The 18,758-nt window shown below is 32.6% G+C and overlaps 1 protein-coding gene across 5 annotated transcripts in view; it reads right to left on the reverse strand.

The window, feature by feature from the left end:
• The window catches only part of LOC111061044 (serine/threonine-protein phosphatase 4 regulatory subunit 3A), a 36,111-nt gene that overhangs the window by 7,857 nt on the left and 9,496 nt on the right, over positions 1-18,758 (reverse strand). For all 5 annotated transcript variants that reach the window (XM_039427353.1, XM_039427352.1, XM_039427350.1 and 2 more), the window contains exons 4-13: positions 17,718-17,861; positions 16,617-16,821; positions 15,973-16,066; positions 14,938-15,118; positions 14,091-14,240; positions 13,492-13,653; positions 13,024-13,216; positions 10,828-11,028; positions 3,034-3,203; positions 2,475-2,623 (exon numbers count right to left, since the gene is read on the reverse strand). In XM_039427353.1, the coding sequence (XP_039283287.1) occupies positions 2,475-2,623; positions 3,034-3,203; positions 10,828-11,028; positions 13,024-13,216; positions 13,492-13,653; positions 14,091-14,240; positions 14,938-15,118; positions 15,973-16,066; positions 16,617-16,821; positions 17,718-17,861 (1,649 nt within the window). The remainder of the gene's footprint in view (positions 1-2,474; positions 2,624-3,033; positions 3,204-10,827; positions 11,029-13,023; positions 13,217-13,491; positions 13,654-14,090; positions 14,241-14,937; positions 15,119-15,972; positions 16,067-16,616; positions 16,822-17,717; positions 17,862-18,758) is intronic.

The raw sequence follows: 18,758 nt of genomic DNA on the forward strand, positions 1-18,758 counted from the left end.
CTGCTCGAAATGTCTCGATATTGACAAACATATATTATTAATTGAAAAATAACTATGGGTCGGATAAAAATGATCCAGACCCCAATAGAAAGGAGACAGTCTCCCCGTTCATTTGATATAAAATTATTACTCATTACGACGCTACATGATTCCGAGAGAAGTGATATTCAAAAGAAAAACAAATCTTCGCGATGTTTCATAAAAATTAAATTTCCTTTTAATCCTTCAAACCTGAAACTTTTTTAGCACTACTAGGATATCGGGGATGATATTATACATCCAATTCTGACGTTGAATTGGAAATTTGAGAAAGTTGCAATTTTACACGATTTGGCAATTCTGTAATTTCATCGGATGGAGGGCCAAGTCTAAACTTGTTTTAGACAAACTATAATAAGAAAATTAGTTATCATTAATTAATATTTCAATGAACTAAATTTAGGAAAAGAAGATGTTTTGGACCAGCACCTGTTTTTCCTTTCCAATAATGTAATGTGATCGAATTAGTAAGTTGACAAAAGGATGGATTTTGTAGAATATCTAATAAATAGCTAATAAAACAGTTCAGTTGGTATAGAATATCGAACCAGCGACAAGTGCAACTAAAGAGAAAAATTTATCTCTCTCTTGTGAATTTAATTTGTAAATGAATAAATTAATCAGTAAGTGAGTAATTGAAAAATGTTGGAATAAATAACAATATTGGTCGTATCAAAGAAATAAAGATAATTTTACATGATGTAATTACATGATTGCATGATTTAGACAAAATACAGCAGGTATTTCAAGGCGAGCACTTATTCAGATTGTAACAAAGATTTGGTAGGGTGATACCAGAAAGAAGAGTGTAAAAATGAAAAATAATATGAACTCTATTCATGGTATTTGAATTAATAAAGTAAAAGAAATGCAGTAGATGATGAAATAAATAATCTGAGAACAGTAGATTCAAACACATTTAGTTCATCCTCATCCATTCAGTTGTAAAGTATATTTATTTAATGCTATTAATTTTAAAAATATATATATATTTTTACATTTGTAGATTAGAATTCAATTGAATAATCAGGAAAAATAGACTGACTTTTCACAAAGCAGCTCTCTCAAATAAAGAAACAGTTATCATTATTAGTAGATGAAACCATTAACACTCGATTAGACTTTCAACCAAATAAAACAGCTTCAACCTAATCTCAAAGTGATAATACATTAAATAAAATCTGGTGTGGTACACTCACACAACTTTCCTTGCTCATTGAACTGTAAGCCTCATTCTTAAAGAAAATAATTTACGGGAATAACATTATGACAATTGGCGGCAACATATTTGGAACTACCATCAGGCTACTGTATATGTGTATATATAATTGTTTTCAGAGTACTTTTTCCTTTGTGTAAATTGTGAAATCCGAAGATTTTTTTAAAAGTCGCCAAAACAGCTGTTGTACAAATGAAATATTTCGACTGGGTATGTGTTTTTTTTATAAACTGCTCTACCTACCTACCTCATGCACGAGAAGGAGGTTACAAAGTCCATTTCTCAAGGATGGGGTGGACTCCCCATTAGTTTCCCAGGAAGGAGACTCATGCTAGTTGATAGAGCTGATAAATAACTATACAGGGTATGAATTTCAAAAAAATCGGTCGTCATTTTTGAGAAAACCGTGAAAAACATGGTTTTTTAGTAATTATCCGCCATTTTTCTCAAGAATATTACGGAGCTCCTGCAATTTTCCCAGAAATAAGACTCATGTCAGTTGATAGGGCTTATAAATAGCTATCCATGGTATAAATTTGAAGAAAATCGTTAGAGCCGTTTTCGAGAAAACCGTGAAAAACATGGTTTTTTAGTAATAATCCACCATTTTTTCCGCTATCTTGAATTGAATTTTATTGAATTTCTTACTGTCGGATCCTCATGTTATAAGGACCTTAAGTTTAAAATTTCAAGTCAATCGGTTAATTGGGAATGGAGTTATCTTGTTCACAGACATACACACATACACAAACACAGACCAATACCCAAAAATCATGTTTTTTTGACTCAGGGGACCTTGAAACGTATAGAAAACTTGAAATTAGGGTACCTTAATTTTTTTTGGAAAGCAATACTTTCCTTACCTATAATAATAATATCGTGTGACCTGGCTGGCTCAGGTCTGGTGTCAGAGTTTTCAGGTCGCAACTGATCAATTTCAGGGCCTCTGACATGACCTAACGACTGCTTTTTAGGCAGCCGGGACCGACGGCTTAACGTGTCCATCCGAAACACGGGAGTGGCCCGAGAAAAATATCTTACCCAGGCTGGGATTCGAACCTGGGCCTTTGGATTACAAAAGCCTATTACCTATGGTAATAGGGCAAGGAAAGTAAAAATCTCTACATTGATTTGTTAGAAATGAATATAGACGTAATGGTGCTGATTAGAAAAGATTCAAGGTTACTATTGAAAAATTTCAGACTGCATAACTTACCCATCCAGAGAAGCTTTCTCCCTCTCCTTGAGCTTTTCTTGATGGTTGTACCTCACCTTCAATGCTTTGAATGTTTGAACATAATCGACTTCATCTAAAACTTTGCCATAGCCTTCAATTATGTGAGCACATAATGTTTTCACGTCCTCCTGCAATAAAAAGCAGAAAGTCATATGAATACATTGGATAACAAGTCCTTAAAAATGGAGCTTGGTTGACTGAATATCAGTGGTTCTAAGATGTATAAAATAAATACAATTTATATTATCACACTATAAACAAAACTATGAAAAAGTATTAAACTAGAAACAGTTAAAATTTAAACTTAAACAGTTTAGGCTATAGTTTAAGAAATACACTATAAACTAGACAGTGTCTTCCAAAAACTATGAAAGAGTAATGACACTAGACTTTCGTTATCATTCATTCGACTATTTTGCTTTCGCACTTGTTGATAATTAATGAAAAAATTATTGTACAAAAAAGATGTCATCATGTTATAGGCGGTATTATATAAACTAGAATATATTATATTGAACTACAAAATATTATTACTCACCAGCTTGATGAATTCAAACATTTCTATGATTGCAGAATCAAGCAGATTATATCGGCCATTGTTCCTGATGAAAGCGTCAATTACAGGCGAGAAGAGATTTCCTTTCATTATGTATCGGTTGTAAAATTCGTCTTTCAAAGCAATAATTTTTCTCATAAACCTCAAAGCACCTGCAAGATAAGAAGAAATTATTAAGACCATTAATTTGTATGAATTTCAGTAACATTTTTTCGATTCAAAACAAATTATTTAATCAATAACGTTTTTAAGAAATTATAATTAATAGTAAAGGACTTAAATGAAGATGATTATACAAAAGGATGAAAGATTTGTGAATTGCTTAATATGCTTGAACAAATTATACTTATGAGTCTTTGATTATGCAAAAAGTTGAAGAGAAGATTCACTAAGAAATTTTTCGAACTTTTCATGAGAGCTGTGAATGGTTCTTTTCAATTGAAATCTGTAAAATCTAATAATTGCAAACAAAACAGTGAGTGGTATAATAATAGTCTTAAAGCATTAAAGGTCAAATGCGATGGCCTTTATCATTTGTATAAAACCTTCAGAACACCTGAGTTGCTCTCCCTCTATAAAGAAACTAGAAAGTTGTACAGGCTTGAGATAAAGAAGACAAGAATTTTGTATCATAATGCAATTATAAGTAGTTCTATTAATAAGAGTAGGGCTATATGGAAAATTGTAAATAGTTTCACAAAAAATAAATGTATTAATAGAACTCAAGTTGATGATATAACCTCTGAGGACTTCAACAATTTCTTTGTTGAACATATTTCGCAGTTGAGCCAAGATATACCTGTTAGTGTTGAAAATACAGCTTTTTATTATAGTAAGTTGACAAGACCAAGTGTGAATTTCTCTTTTAAGCCAGTGACTGTTGAAAAAGTTTTCCATACAATTTTAGGTTTAAGTAATAGTAAGTGTATGGATATTTATGGACTTAATGCTTCGGTTCTGAAAATAGCAGCTGATAAAATAAGTGAGGTACTGGCTTTTTTAATTAATGATTGTATTATTGATGGTTGTATGTATCCTGAAAAGATGAAAAATGTAAAGTTTTGCCTTTACATAAAAAGGGTTCTAGAAAGGAGAAAAGTAACTTCAGACCAATTGCTATTGTACCTGTTTTCTCCAAGGTTTTTGAGACTTTGATTCATGAACAGATGTCATCTTATTTTGAGTCCAACAATATATTCACACATAAGCAATTTGGTTTCAGGGCTGGTAGAAGCACAAATGATCCTATTGTTGGTGTTGTTAGTGGGGTTATAAGCAACATGGAGTCGGGTGATTCTGTGGGTCTGAGGTCATACGATTTTTCAAGAGCTTTCGACACAGTTCAGCACCACATATTGAGAGATAAAATATTGGGTTTCTATGGCTTTACACCAGGCGCAGTGCGACTTGTTTTATCATATTTGACTGACAGGAATCAGTTTGTATACAAGGATGGGGTTTTGTCAAATGGCAGATTGGTAGAATTTGGCGTGCTTCAGGGCTCTATTTTAGGCCCTATTCTCTTCAATATCTATATAAATGATTTGCCGATTAATATTGATGGAAACAGTCTGGATGGTTACCTTTTTGCTGATGACTTTGGCTTAAAAATTAATTGCCCATCCGAGTTTGATCTTGAAAGAAAACGAAACCATAGTTATTTTATTCTAAACGACTGGTGTGCAGCTAATAATCTGTCTCTTAATGATGACAAAACCTCTGATATAATTTTCAATTTCAGAAAGCAGAAGGATGCTACACCACTCAAGTGTCTAGGTGTTATGATTGATTCATGTCTGTCATGGGAGGCGCACATTGATTTTTTGTCCGTTAAACTCTCCAAAGGCCTGTATATGCTTCGCAGACTATGTGTAACTGTTGATAGGCCTGTGCTGATGAATATCTATTATGCACACATTCAGAGTCTCCTATCATATGGAATTATGCTTTGGGCTAATAGTGTTAAAGCCAATTCAATCTTTGTCCTTCAGAAGAAGGCTATTAGAATCATACGTAATTTGCCTTTCAATGCTCATTGTAGACCACATTTCATAGAACTTGGATTGCTGACATTGCCATCACTGTATGTTTTTTAATATTTTATGTTATGTACAAAAAAATTGGATAAATATGATACAAACCAACACCATAATTCAAATACACGAAATAGACATAGACTTCCGCAATATAGCCATTCCAAATCTCAGAGAAACTGACACTTCATGTCAATAAAATTATATAACTCCACACCAGACAAATTAAAGTTACTAGCATTCACTCAATTTAAAAATAAAATTGAATATGTATTAGTTAATGAATGTTTGTACACAGTAAATGATTTCTTTTCTATAATCTGGGTACCATTTCTCTTATGATATAATGAGTAGCTTGTGATCTATGCTTTACATTACTTGTTAATTTTATTTTTGTATTTTTAAGACTGACTAATGAATAATAGTGATTTAAAAAAATGTATTTTGACGAAGTCGATGTATTTTTTGTAAATATTGAATGACTAATAAAATTCTATTCTATTCTATTTACCGGAAAGCTATAATATGTTACTTAGGCGTTGCACCCTTCAATCTGATAGTGCTACCTGGTCGCGGGTTGGAATCTCTCCGAGACCCATCGATTAGGCATTGACGTTGGATCATCTCATAACAAGATGATCGGATATTTGTTGAATAACAAGATGATGAAAGGATATTTTTAATATTCTTTCCGAAGAATGGACATTGATATGTCCAAAGCTCCGCCAATTTATGTAGATGCATAACAATATAATTATCTATAGTTATTATATTACAAATTACTTTTTCATATCATATACAGTTCAATAATTATTTTCTTAGTCTATATTATGTAAACTCATCTATAATTTTGCTGTATTGTAAGCTATTGTATATAAGTGTATAAGCCAGTATATATTGTAATCTACATAAATAAAGTACTCAATCAATCAATCAATCAATCAACAAGCAAAAAGCTCATGTGGGCATCATCCGCAATAATAATAAAAAATCTGGTGTGGTGCACTCACACAACTTTACTTGCCTTTATGAAAATTTCCATTATACTCAGCTGACGAGATTCAATTCTGCTATCTATCCCAGTGAATTAATTTAATAGAATCAACAGTTGCAGTCCGGCTTCTTATGGCTCAAAAACAGGGTTTCGTGGGAAGTTCGTGAAGATGGAAACAGACCCAAATATTCTGATTATATGGTACCTCAGGATATCCGAACCACTTGATGCGGATTTGGGGGTCGCGACTGGGCCGCGTAATGGCCGATTCAAAATGGCGGATCCAGCATTAATTAAAACGGCCATAGAATGGTTTCCATCCATGAGAGAGACCTCTAGTGAACGAGAATCGAATCTCAATGAACTATTCTACCAAGTTTGTTATTATACATTTCCACCTAAAACATGATTTTAACCTACAAAAATGCACTTTTTCAAAACATTCAATTTTTCACGAGAGTTTTTTTCTGAATAACTACTTTCAATGGCAATTTTTGGATATAAAGTGCCAGACAAAACTTATTTGAAATAGAATTTATGATCTATTCCTGCTTGTTTCAAGCTTTTTCCTACAGATACTTTGAAAAGTGACCATTTCTGCACTGATTGCAGGCTGCAAAGAATCACTTTTCCGCTCTAGTGCGCAAAGTATTACTTTGCGTACTCCAGATTTGCAGCATAACAACGCAAAATAGTTGGTAGGTTATATGGAGCACCAGTGCAGGAAAATAAAAATTAAGTTGGTAACAATGTCTGTGGTTAGATAAGAATCATCAATGGCTGTATGGCTACATATTTATGATAAAATCCCAATCTAGACATCCAAAACAATAATAATGTTTATCTAAATCATAATTAAATAATAACTTCTCATCATTTAATAATAAATAATGTTTCTTTTCTATTGACAGTAATAATTATTTCAACTCCAAGCAATGAGAAATGTAGCAAACACACATTATGAAATTCGAATTTTCAGGTTAAATAATTACCGTTCGAAATCCATACAAATAAAATCAATAAAATAACATTAGAATATACTACAATAAAATATTTTCTGTTGTCTATGTTATTTTATAAATATTTTTTAGTTTGCTTAAAGTATTTTTCGGTAATTTTAGTCTAAAAGTCATAAGTCTAAATATCTGAATACTGTTTTTTGCTGGATGAAATGAGGTTAGGTACGATTCTTCCCGATAGGTCGCGCGCTTGTCGGTTCAGCCATCTTGCAGCCATCCAAATCAGCTGTTGGCGTGTATTTTGAATGCGAATTTTTTGTTTTATCTGTATTTTTTCTGATTCTTGAATGAATAAAAATGAGAACTTTGGCTGAGAATTTTCAACTTTAATTGGATTATTAATTTTTAAATGAATTAAGGTTGTTATTAATAACAACATCACACACACACAAACATTTGATGGATTTCAGCCATCATTTTACCCATAATTACCCACTTTTCATATACAATGGTAACTGTAGGAAAAATTTAATGTGAAATATGTGCGCAAAGTTCGTTTGTTGCACTCAAGAAACCATTATTCCGCACTCGCCTACGGCTCATGCGTAAACGTTTCTTTCGGTGCAGCAAACTGTCACTTTGTGCACTAGTTGCACAAATAACTATTATCACTTCCATTGATACCATTTCCATGTATGTACCTTCAAGGATTATTGAGATACACGGTTTTCTAATTGTCAGGTTTAGCAAGGCCCTAATATGGAGATAAATATGTAGGTAAATTTGTGATACCTAGAGCGGCACGATAAAAAATAAAAGTACAGCTTGAGGCAGAAAAACAAGAATTTTTCAACATACGCCAAACCTAACAAGTGAATAAACAGTGTATCTCACAACTCCTCTAAGATACAGCATTGAAAATAGTATCAATTTCCATGTAATCACTTGTAGAGAGAGAGAATATCTATGATCAAGTTCGCAAAAGTACTTGTCATCATTAAAAAACAAGATGGCGGCAGAATTACAATAATGACTTACAATATTGAGCTCAGTAACTCACGTTGTATATAATATAAACCAAATCTATTCATCCAATTCTATAGTCCATTCCATTCTGAACAATTCTGTAGGAAAAAGTTCCGGTATCATTAACATTTCCATAATTACAGGCAGTATTGTAAAAATCTACAAATTTCTGCAGTCATCTTGTTTTTTTATGATGAAAACTATTTTTAAGGTTGCCATCATGTATATCCTCTTCTACACATGGTGACAAAGAGATTGATACCATTTCCAAGTCTGTACCTTCAAGGATTATTGAGATACACGATTTTCTAATTGTGAGGTTTAGCATAGGCCCAATATGGAGGGAAAAATGTAACTTTGACTGCAAACCATACTTTACTCTTTTTCTCCAATGACGCTCCAAAAGTGAAAAATGGACTTACAGCCCTCAACTAGAGATGTCATTTTAAAGCTTTGGAAATATTCTACAACACAGTTTCAGTAATAGCAGATTATGTTCACTGTGAATACATTTACAGAGTGGAAAGTGAAATTTCGTCCCCGAAGATTGTATGTTTCACGTTTTTGAAACTAAATTAATCATAGAAATAGTAATTAAAATGAGATTAATATCTATTTTGGGTAGCTAAGAACACTTTGGTGGTAGAATCAATCCGATAATCTCTCACTATAACTGAATAGAAATCGATATAAAAGAATTTATTAGTTATGACCGCCATCTTGAATTTATCAATAATGAAAAATATATTCGTTGCTTTCTAATCAATATTCTTATTCGGCTAGTTGTAACAAATAGAATGCGACCATTTCAAGTATTTATCATGAAGTAGTCGTGAAGAATTAATTTTATAGTTCAGTTTTAATGATAGTTAATTGTCTCAGCGGCTGGAATGACATCCTAAAAAAATCATAACTCCATAACAAAAAGTGATAAAAACTTGAAACAAATGGGAATAAATTCTATTTCAAATAAGTTTTGTCTGGCACTTAATATCCAAAAATTGTAATTGAAAGTAGTTATTCAGAAAAAAAACTCGCGTGAAAAATTGAATGTTTTTGAAAAAGTGCATTTTTGTAGGTTAAAATCATGTTTTAGGTGGAAATGTGTAATAACAAACTTGGTAGAATAGTTCATTGAGATTCGATTCTCGTTTACTAGAGGTCTCTATCATGGATGGTAACTATTTCTATGACCGTTTTAATTAATGCTGGATCCGCCATTTTGAATCGGCATTACGCGGCCCAGTCGCGACCCCCAAATGCGCATCAAGTGGTTCGGATATCCTGAGGTACCCTGGAATCAGAATATTTAGGTCTGTTTCCATCTTCACGAAGTGCCCACGAAATCCCTTAAGTAACCGGACTGGTTGCCTCTCTCATCATCTTTGCATTTGAATAATTACAATTTCTCGAATTTCGAGCTTATTTTCAATTTTAGGTTAAAATGTTACTGAACATTAATTGTAGAGATTTTCATGCTCAATCTTTGTGAAAGATTAAGTGAAATATTTCGTTTGAATTGTATCTGAAGCCTGATAATTGGAAAATCTAAAATCAAACTTTGCATAGATGGGGGGGAGTTCCAAAAATGTTTACATATAATATGGGACTTGTTGCAGTTGATAGAGCTTATCAATGACTATTTTAGTTATAAATTTTATCAAAATCGTTAAAGCCGTTTTTGAGAAAATCGCGGAAAACCCGGTTTTTGACATCATTCGCCATTTTAGCCGCCATCTTGAATTGCATTTGATCGAAATTGTTCGTGTCGGTTCCTTATAGTGGTGTAAGGACCTCAAGTTCCAAATTTCAAGTCATTCCGTCAATTGGAAGATGATATATCGTGTACAAAGGTATAGGCCGAGAAAATCATACATACATACTCAATGATACATGAGTATGTATCAATGAAAATGATATGTATGATAAATGAAATGTATGAATGAAATGTATGATATGTATCAATGAAAATCATTGATACATACACTCAATACACACACACTGATCAATAAAAAAAAAAAAACACTTTTTTGGATTGAAACGTATAGAAATATAGATTCGGGTATATTGATTTTTTTTGGAAAGCAATACTTTCCTTACCTATGGTAAAAGGGCAAGAAAAGTAAAAAAGTTCACAATCACTATATTAATAAATTATACGAGAGACGTTCAGAGGAACAAGACAAAATTACTACTTCTCATAGCCGTCTGAATTGATATGAATTGATATAGATGAAAGTTTCAGGACATGAAGTTGGCAGCCTCACGATTATATCTGAATCGTTAATCAACCTTATTTTGTAAAGATGATAACCGCAAATTTACTCAGTTAACGAGGGCAAGTCTGCTTGAGAATTGCACCAAGCAACAGCAACGTGCTGTTGTCAGATGTTTAGTCGTGGAAGTTAATAATGGTAGAACATTCACAAGAGAGACTGGAGAGGGTTATCCTTCAACCACGACCATAAACTACAAGACTTCCATCTTTTTGCACCCTTCAAACAGGGGTTTAAAACAGAAACATTTTCAATTCAATGAAGGAGTCAAAAATAATGTGTAAAAGCGGCTTAGAGATCAACCCAAAAAACGTTTATGCCAAGATTCTCAAATTAGCAAGAAGAAGGGATAAATGTAATTCATAAACCGGACAATAGTTATAAATAATGAATATCGTTGGAAAACGCCAAGTTCTATAATATAGTAGGTGGACTTAATGCTACAGATCCTACATGGGGAAATTAATATCTAAAATATGCATACTCACAAAGAACCAGAAACGTGTGATTCGACTTCATTAGAACTAATACTCGTCTCAAAAGATCCTTATTAAGAATGCAGTTCTTGATGTGATAGGTATGGTGTTCCACACAGAACGATAGCAGCTCCAATATTAAACCTAGTAACTGGACTGTTTGATAATCATCTTTAGCTGGATGGTTGTCAACTGTATTGGCTAGAAGGGGAGCTGAAAACGCAAAAATATATTCATAAATGGAAAAGAGAGACACATTCAAATTGAAAGTATTCAAATCATTATGTCAGCACTCAGCACATAAATATTATTGACAATTGATTTTTAAAGGCATAAAATCTTACGACATGCATGATAAAGTACTTGTTCGAACTTCAAGTGATTTATCTCATAATCAACCCGTAATAATTAATTATCAATTATATTTTTTTATTAAATAAAAGCAATAAAATAATTATACTGAATTTTTAGTCCTAATTCCATCAAAGCAGTTCTATGCATTATTGTCAAAAATTTAGCAATTTAGATTGAATCACATTAAGAATAATTGAGACATAAGCATTGAATAACAGGTTAGTTATTCAAGTGATTCCAATGTGTGCCGAACTCTTTCATAAGAAAGTATAATACCTAAGAATAATCGCATGCTGTACGGTAAGATGTACGTATTGTAATATGGTGAATATTGAGAGGTTTGAATTGTAGTTTTTTTTGTGCCTTTCTTTCAGGTTGTTAAACTGATCAAAATTGAACTAAATTTTTCCAATATTAACTCTAGTGAACCTTGTTTTTAATTGTTAAAGAATTTATTCAAGCACGAAGTAAGCACCTAAATTTTGTGTTGCCATAAAAGATTTGCCAACTTGCTTCTTATCCATCCAAAGTTTTGCAGTCTTCTAGCATTTCACAATACTGGCTTGGATTTCGTAATGAAATTAATGCAAACGTATTTAGAAATGTATTTGAACCGTGCGACCCCACGACGTTTTAACCTGAAATTAGGCCGGGCACTCCACGTGTTTTCTTGCAAATTGGAAAATTCGAGTGGAAGAGCGAGAAGATGTAGTCACAGAACAAGTCATTAGGCTTTGGCCTATTTAGATGGAAAATATCCTTATTATTTATTATTTTGTATGATTTAAAAAATATGTAGTCTGGAAAATAGTTAAAATGTAAACGTGAGTGATTGTGAGTGCCGATTTATTTTTTAAACTTTCGATTCCATGGTGAGTGCCAAAATGATTTTATTAAGCTCGAATAGATTGGACCAGACAAATTGACCGAGGCACTAAATTTATTGTAGAGTGAGTTAGCAAATTCTTGTCTACATTTCAATATTATGAATCATTGCGATGAAGTCTTCATTTGAGAAATGTTATTTGAAATTAAATTTTTTAATGTTGTAATTTTTGAAACAAGTAATTGAATAAATAATCAGATTGTTTACAGTGAAGATTATGATTGGATGTAACAGAATTTTAAAGATCACCAATATTTTATATTTGAATACAACTAATAAATTAATGTCAGTAGCATTTCTACCAGAACTTTTTATTTTACGTTCCTGGATCGTGTTGTTACTTAGTTGCTAAAAAAGGTGTTGTTAAACAGTAGTGAAGATCTTGGCATTTGCATGAACGAATCCATCCAAAGCTCCCAACTGTGGATTCAAATAATTTAAACAGGTTAATAGTTGAGAGGAGATTTTAAAAGCAATTTTTTCCTTGTTAGGAAATGGGGTGCTAACAAAGTCCCCCTGGCCTCCCACCGTTACAAATGATGTCAGGTGTGGGGTAGTGTTATTAATACCTCCACCCGTTACAATGATGTCAGGTGTAGGGTAGTGTTATAGATACCTCCTCCCGTTACAGTATAACTAGTATAGTCAATTTTTAAAGTTCAAGTTCCTTACAGTAAGAATATATTCTTACTTTAGATTCTAATCTAGTAAAAAACTATATTATAAGATTCAAAAAATAATTTTATAGAAAACTTTTCATAAAAAATGAAAAGAGTAATTATTATGGAAAATGAAATGTAAATGAGATTTTGCCGTTTGACACAATCGGTTTTATTTCCAAATACAGCTATCAATATGTTATGATTATTGAGAAATTAATTATTTTTCAAATCAAAAAATGAAAATGTTTCTATGAACACGTGTTATGTAATCATGACGTAGAGCATAAATACGAATCAATTACTCACCTATAAGGACGTGTATGCTATGCTTATAGAAATAGTTAAGAAAGTCGGTTTTTTCTGTCTTATTGGTTGAAGCTAACATGTTTTCGGGATCGATGAGTATTCTCAAAACACCCATCAGCTGGACAGCTCTTCCCAACTCTGGATCAGTATCGTAGATCATTTGCTCAATAATAACATTCAGCAGGATCAGTTCCTGAAACATTCGAAAATAGGATTAAACATTAAAAATGTACCTATATAATAAAAAAAACCGCAAAGAAAAGTATTTATTAATGGCAAGAACAAATTTTTTAATGGGAATTATTTGTTGAGCCAATACAGTGAAACACTTAATAAAGACAGTTTCAATCTAAATCAATAAAAGTAGATTTACATGTTTTACAATGATATTATTATTATCCTTGACGTTACAGGTATGTCAAATAAAAGGCCCCAGGCCTCTAAAATTGTAAAAATTAGACGACTTACCTCATCTAGTGTAGATGATTGTTGTAATGTATGTTCTCTGACAATGGAAGGGGAAAACTCAACAAGTGAAGTTAAAATGTCTATGGAAGCAGTCTTTGTTTGGACGTCATCTGAAGATAAACTTATTTCAAGGGCATTTAGAATACCAAGTGTAGACACAGTCTGCAAAATAGAAAAAAAATTGGATTACTTTCTCGGCAAAATGTTAGCTAGTCAATAAAAGATGGTAGGAGAAAATAGAGGAATAGAATTGGGCTGAACATTTCATGATCAATAGATTGATTATTGATAATTTATATTTCAAGGTGAAAGATCGGTTCTGTGATTACTGATTATGTTAGTAAAGAATTATTATTATTCAACTAAAATCCTTCTGCTCGGAAAACGAGTGATTAAGAGAATAAGAACAAATTCAAAACTGAATGGGGAAATTAAAGCTCTAGAAAGCATAAAAATCCTGTTAAAGAAGCAAAGAATATTTGGTGAATTGTAAGCAGTTTCCGAATAAATTATTCAAAGAACACATGTAAATACTGTCATTTAGGATTACCTCACTGTTAAAATTTTGATAATATTAGCGGATCAAAATGAGTAGATACCTTGAAAAATGACTCTTTCCCTTGAGCCTGTAAGTTTTGCGAGAAATTACAAAACTCTTTCAAAAATAAAATCAAATCACGCCGCTTCAGTTCCGGCGTACTTTCACTGGTCAACTGGGAAAAGAGATCATTCAGAAATTTTTCGTCTTCCTGAAAGGTGAAAAAAAACATAAATATTATTCATAGCATAACAATTCACATAAGCCTTAGAATTCGTGCGACTTTCCACAAAACCTTTGCAAAATCTTAGCGACTTTCCTTTCCCTTCCCAATCATTCTTAGTTTAGAATGATATTGTAGTATCTATTGTATAAATATAGCACCAATTTGAATATTTTTTTCAACAATTCAGTTGTAAATATGTGAGCTGATATCATATTTTACAAGAAAAAGTCCTAGTGGATGATGACCTATTACAGTACCTCCACACAAACCGTAAAAAAATGTATACTCACTATGATGGACTAAAAAACTAACATTATAATGACTCTCTAGTCGAAGAAATCCAGCAAAAAACTTAAAAATTAACTAGCGTCGTTCAAGAAAACTCATATCTGAGATCTAGAAAATGACTCATTAAGAAATATGATATTATTCTAGCCAAATACTATACAACTGAACATTTCCATTTTACAAGAAAATTAATATTTTTAGTAAAACGTTTGATAATAATTAGCGGCCAACTAAAACTCTTTAATAATTCATTCAAGTTTTATAGAACCAATTCATTAAAAAGTAATCATAGTTTCGAGCTCAATGAGCTTAGTATATCACTATAGTATACTTCCAACCATCACCAGTTTTTTACGGGTTACTAATGATTACTCATTGAATTAATTGTACTCACTTGGATCAATGTGACAATTTCAACTTTATTGAAAAATATAAAACTGGAAAGAGTTGGCAGCATGTTATCTTCGAAGACTGACGGAGTCGGCAAGACAACATCCTGGATGTATTGGACCCGGTACGTTTGATGTATTTTTGCAACAAGTTCTGGATTCGCGATAGGAATCACTTCTTTGAATCTGCAACGCAAAGCAAAGCATTATTACATTTCAACTCAATTTACAATATAGAAATCAAAGAGTTAACATCCAAATGAATTATTTTCAACTTTATTCAAATTTAATTTATTGCCCAAGACACGTTATAATAAAATATAGTGAAGGCACTGTCAATATACATAAAAATCAAACAGTTAACACTAAAAAAACAAAATTATCATATCATTCTACACTTTCCAACCTAATGCTAAAATACTGTTCTAAACTATAACAACATTTCTTCAATAGGAGATTTTTAATATTGTTTTTGTATTCCTTCTCAGGTTATTCTCTAATATCTTATGGTGATTGGTTATAAAATCTGATTGCCCAGGCCTTAAAACTAGTAATTTAACCAGCTTTTATGTACCCAGACCCATGACTTGAAAGCCCAAAACTGAGAGCGAACCATGCCTCCAGCGGTTACCCGTCCAAATATGTAGTAGCGGATATTCTACTACTATTCAACCATCTAGTGGTAGGATAAGTTTTTATCACTTATCCAATGTGATAAAAATAATAATATCGAGTGACCAGGCTGGCTCACGTCTGGTGTCGAGAGTTTTCTGGTCGCAACCAATATGATGGATACCACACAAACTGCTGGATTAGCAATTCCATTAATAAATTTTTACTGAATCGACAAATTTATTTCATAGCTACAAGAGTGATTATATAATCAAACAAGCACGTAGAAATTCACAAGATGGGTGTAATTTACATCACATAGAAAATTATTATTTGACAAAATGGAAAATTAATTCATAATATTTGAATTGACGAGCAGATTTAATGACATCGGAATAAATAATCTAATGATGAATGGAATTACTTACTTTGCTGTAGTTTTGAGGTAGTGTCGATGTCTCTTTGGTGTTGGTGAGCTAGGGTCGTACTCCAAACACCCAACCACATCGAAAATTAAGTCATCTGCAATAGTGACAGCAAGTCATCTATTAAATACCATCGCTCAGTACAAGATCATTCAAGAAAATTCAGTGAGCATTTTACAAGATTCAAGTCTTTGATTCGAAAAACGTGCAGACTACATCAGATTTTAATAACTGGAGATTAATATCTTCATGGAGACATAACCAGTTTCGACCAATCGTCATTCATAATTGCGAATGCCAATTCAAATTAAACAAAAAAATACACAATTTTATGACAGATGCAAATAATTATTGAAGGCTTAACTTGAATGTATCAGCAGAAACGTGATACAATCTAGGTAAAGTTAATGTAATTTATCCGAGTACAGTGTATATTTTAGAGGTTGATGATGAAAACTTGAAATGTACATGATGATCTTGAAACACAGTTTCATTTCATCCATCTTGAAACATAATTTCATACAATATCAATCTTCTAGAGGTTGATGATAAAAATTCTAACAATGATTATTAAAAACTTATATTGTAATAAATGTATAAAAAGTATTAAATAAATTAACTGTTTGCTCAGATATTATTGTAATTACCTGAAAACATAACTTCGAATATAGAGTTCATGTTCAATAAAAAAATGTTTTTGAAGATTTCGTAGAGACAATGAAGACCTTCCATATTCTCCAAGTCCTCACACATATGAAATAGGTTCAATAACTTTCTTATATAGCCTTCAGCGTCTATTGCTGTGGCCAACCTCTTTTTCCTCAACGGTGTTCCCAAATAACCACCGACAATCTGCAAAACAAAAACAAAAATTATGAATTATTTATTAATATTAATCATAATTTTGCATCAAATGTATAGATTACGTCAAACATCATGCTAAAATTGAAATTGCTAACATAAATCGATAAACAATGAACATTATAAGAATTATCATCAATTTAAATTTTTAAATATCCTATGTGAATTTAACTGATCACAGATGCAGCAAAGGCAATAGTTCAGCGTAAATCTACCAAAGAATGATTCAATTATATGTAGAAAACTACTATTGATGATGTTAAGCGTGAATAGTATCAGATAATTGAAGAGATCAGTTGAAATGACTTCCGGAATCGTTGTGATCCACCACTAGGTCTCACAGTGCTGATTCTTCAGCAAATTGAATGAAATATTTTCGATCAACCCGCCAAACAAGCCTGACTTGATCACTAGGAGCTTATATACTTTTCCCCAAACTCAAGACATCACTTAGGAAAAACAACGCTTTCAAACTAACAGTTCCAAAATATCGTCATAGCCCACTTAAACCACTAAAACTCATCTGACAACTAAATCGTAACTGCTTTCTTGGAATTCAAGCAACAGATCTTTTTCCATGAACGCAACCGTATCGTATTTTATTAAAATAGGATGAGTTATTCCATACATTGCAAATTCACACACACAGAACTCTCAATTACATATCTAGAACATTAAGAGATAAAATTAAGAGAAGTTTCGGGCAAAAGCCTGTTCCCGTCTTTTCTGAATGTATTTGTTTGCTTTATCCGATAAATAAATAAGTTGATTAAAATTGATATCTCAATAGAAGGTTAATCGAGATTCTGTAGCGTAATCGTAATTCATTGTTTTTGAATAATAAAACTGGTTGGATAGTTGTAGTTGAAAGCAATTGCTTTACTTACATCACTGATCTCTTCCAGTCTACTGATCTCGCAGGGAGGCAACTCCACTGGAGGATCAGCGTCAGCCATCTCATCGAATCTCTCATCTTCGGATTCTTCAACGATATCTTGCGTAATTTCAACAGAGGGGTCCTTGCCTTGAACCTGCAAAATAATGACAACATTTATCATCTTCATGAAGTCAGAAAATATTCATTTTGCAATAAAACAGCTTTCATTTTAAAGTAGCAAAATGATTCACATACTTTTAATCTGATTAGGTTTAAAATTAAAATCTACAGTACTTTATTTTATTTGAATTGTTAATTTACTGCTACTTACTGAAAACACAAGTAGGTATTATAGTTATTTTAATCTATAGTAAACCTTAGTTTGTAGCATTGTTATTATAGAGTACAGAGCTGCCAGATTTCACGGCATCCAGAGCTTGTGAAATAATTCTTCTTGTATGGCGCTGCAGCCCATGGTGAGCCTTGGCCTCCGTAACTATCAACCTCCACGCATCTCTATCATTGACTATGCCTCTCCACCCCTCACTCCCAAACTCCTAACATCATTCAGCACCTCATCCATCCATCTTTTCCTGGGTCTCCCTCTGTGTCTCCTATTGTGAAGCCTTTCCCGCATCACAATTTAAGGGATTCTGCCCGCAGTCATCCTTTTCACATGACCCAACCACCTGATTCTTTGAGCCTTTATGAATCGAACCATGGTCTGTCCTTCCCTCAGGTCTTCCAATTCCTTGTTGGAACAGATTCGCCATTTCAACCCCTGTTGTACTGGGCCATAAATATTCCGCAGTACTCTTCTTTCAAAGACATGGAGTTTGTTTTTATCTTTCTCTGTCATTGTCCATGTCTCCGAGCCATAGGTCACACTACAGGGCGTACTAAGCTGAGGTATAATTTTACTTTCGCCTCTCTGCTAATCTGGACATGACCTGATTTACTGTGTGCTCTCTCATAAGCCACCAAAACCAGCACAGAAATTCATTACTTTTAGAGACTTTAAACATTTCAATGAACCCTCTTTTTTGACTGA

This window comes from Nilaparvata lugens, chromosome 4 (assembly GCF_014356525.2).
Source record: "Nilaparvata lugens isolate BPH chromosome 4, ASM1435652v1, whole genome shotgun sequence".
Taxonomy (NCBI): domain Eukaryota; kingdom Metazoa; phylum Arthropoda; class Insecta; order Hemiptera; family Delphacidae; genus Nilaparvata; species Nilaparvata lugens.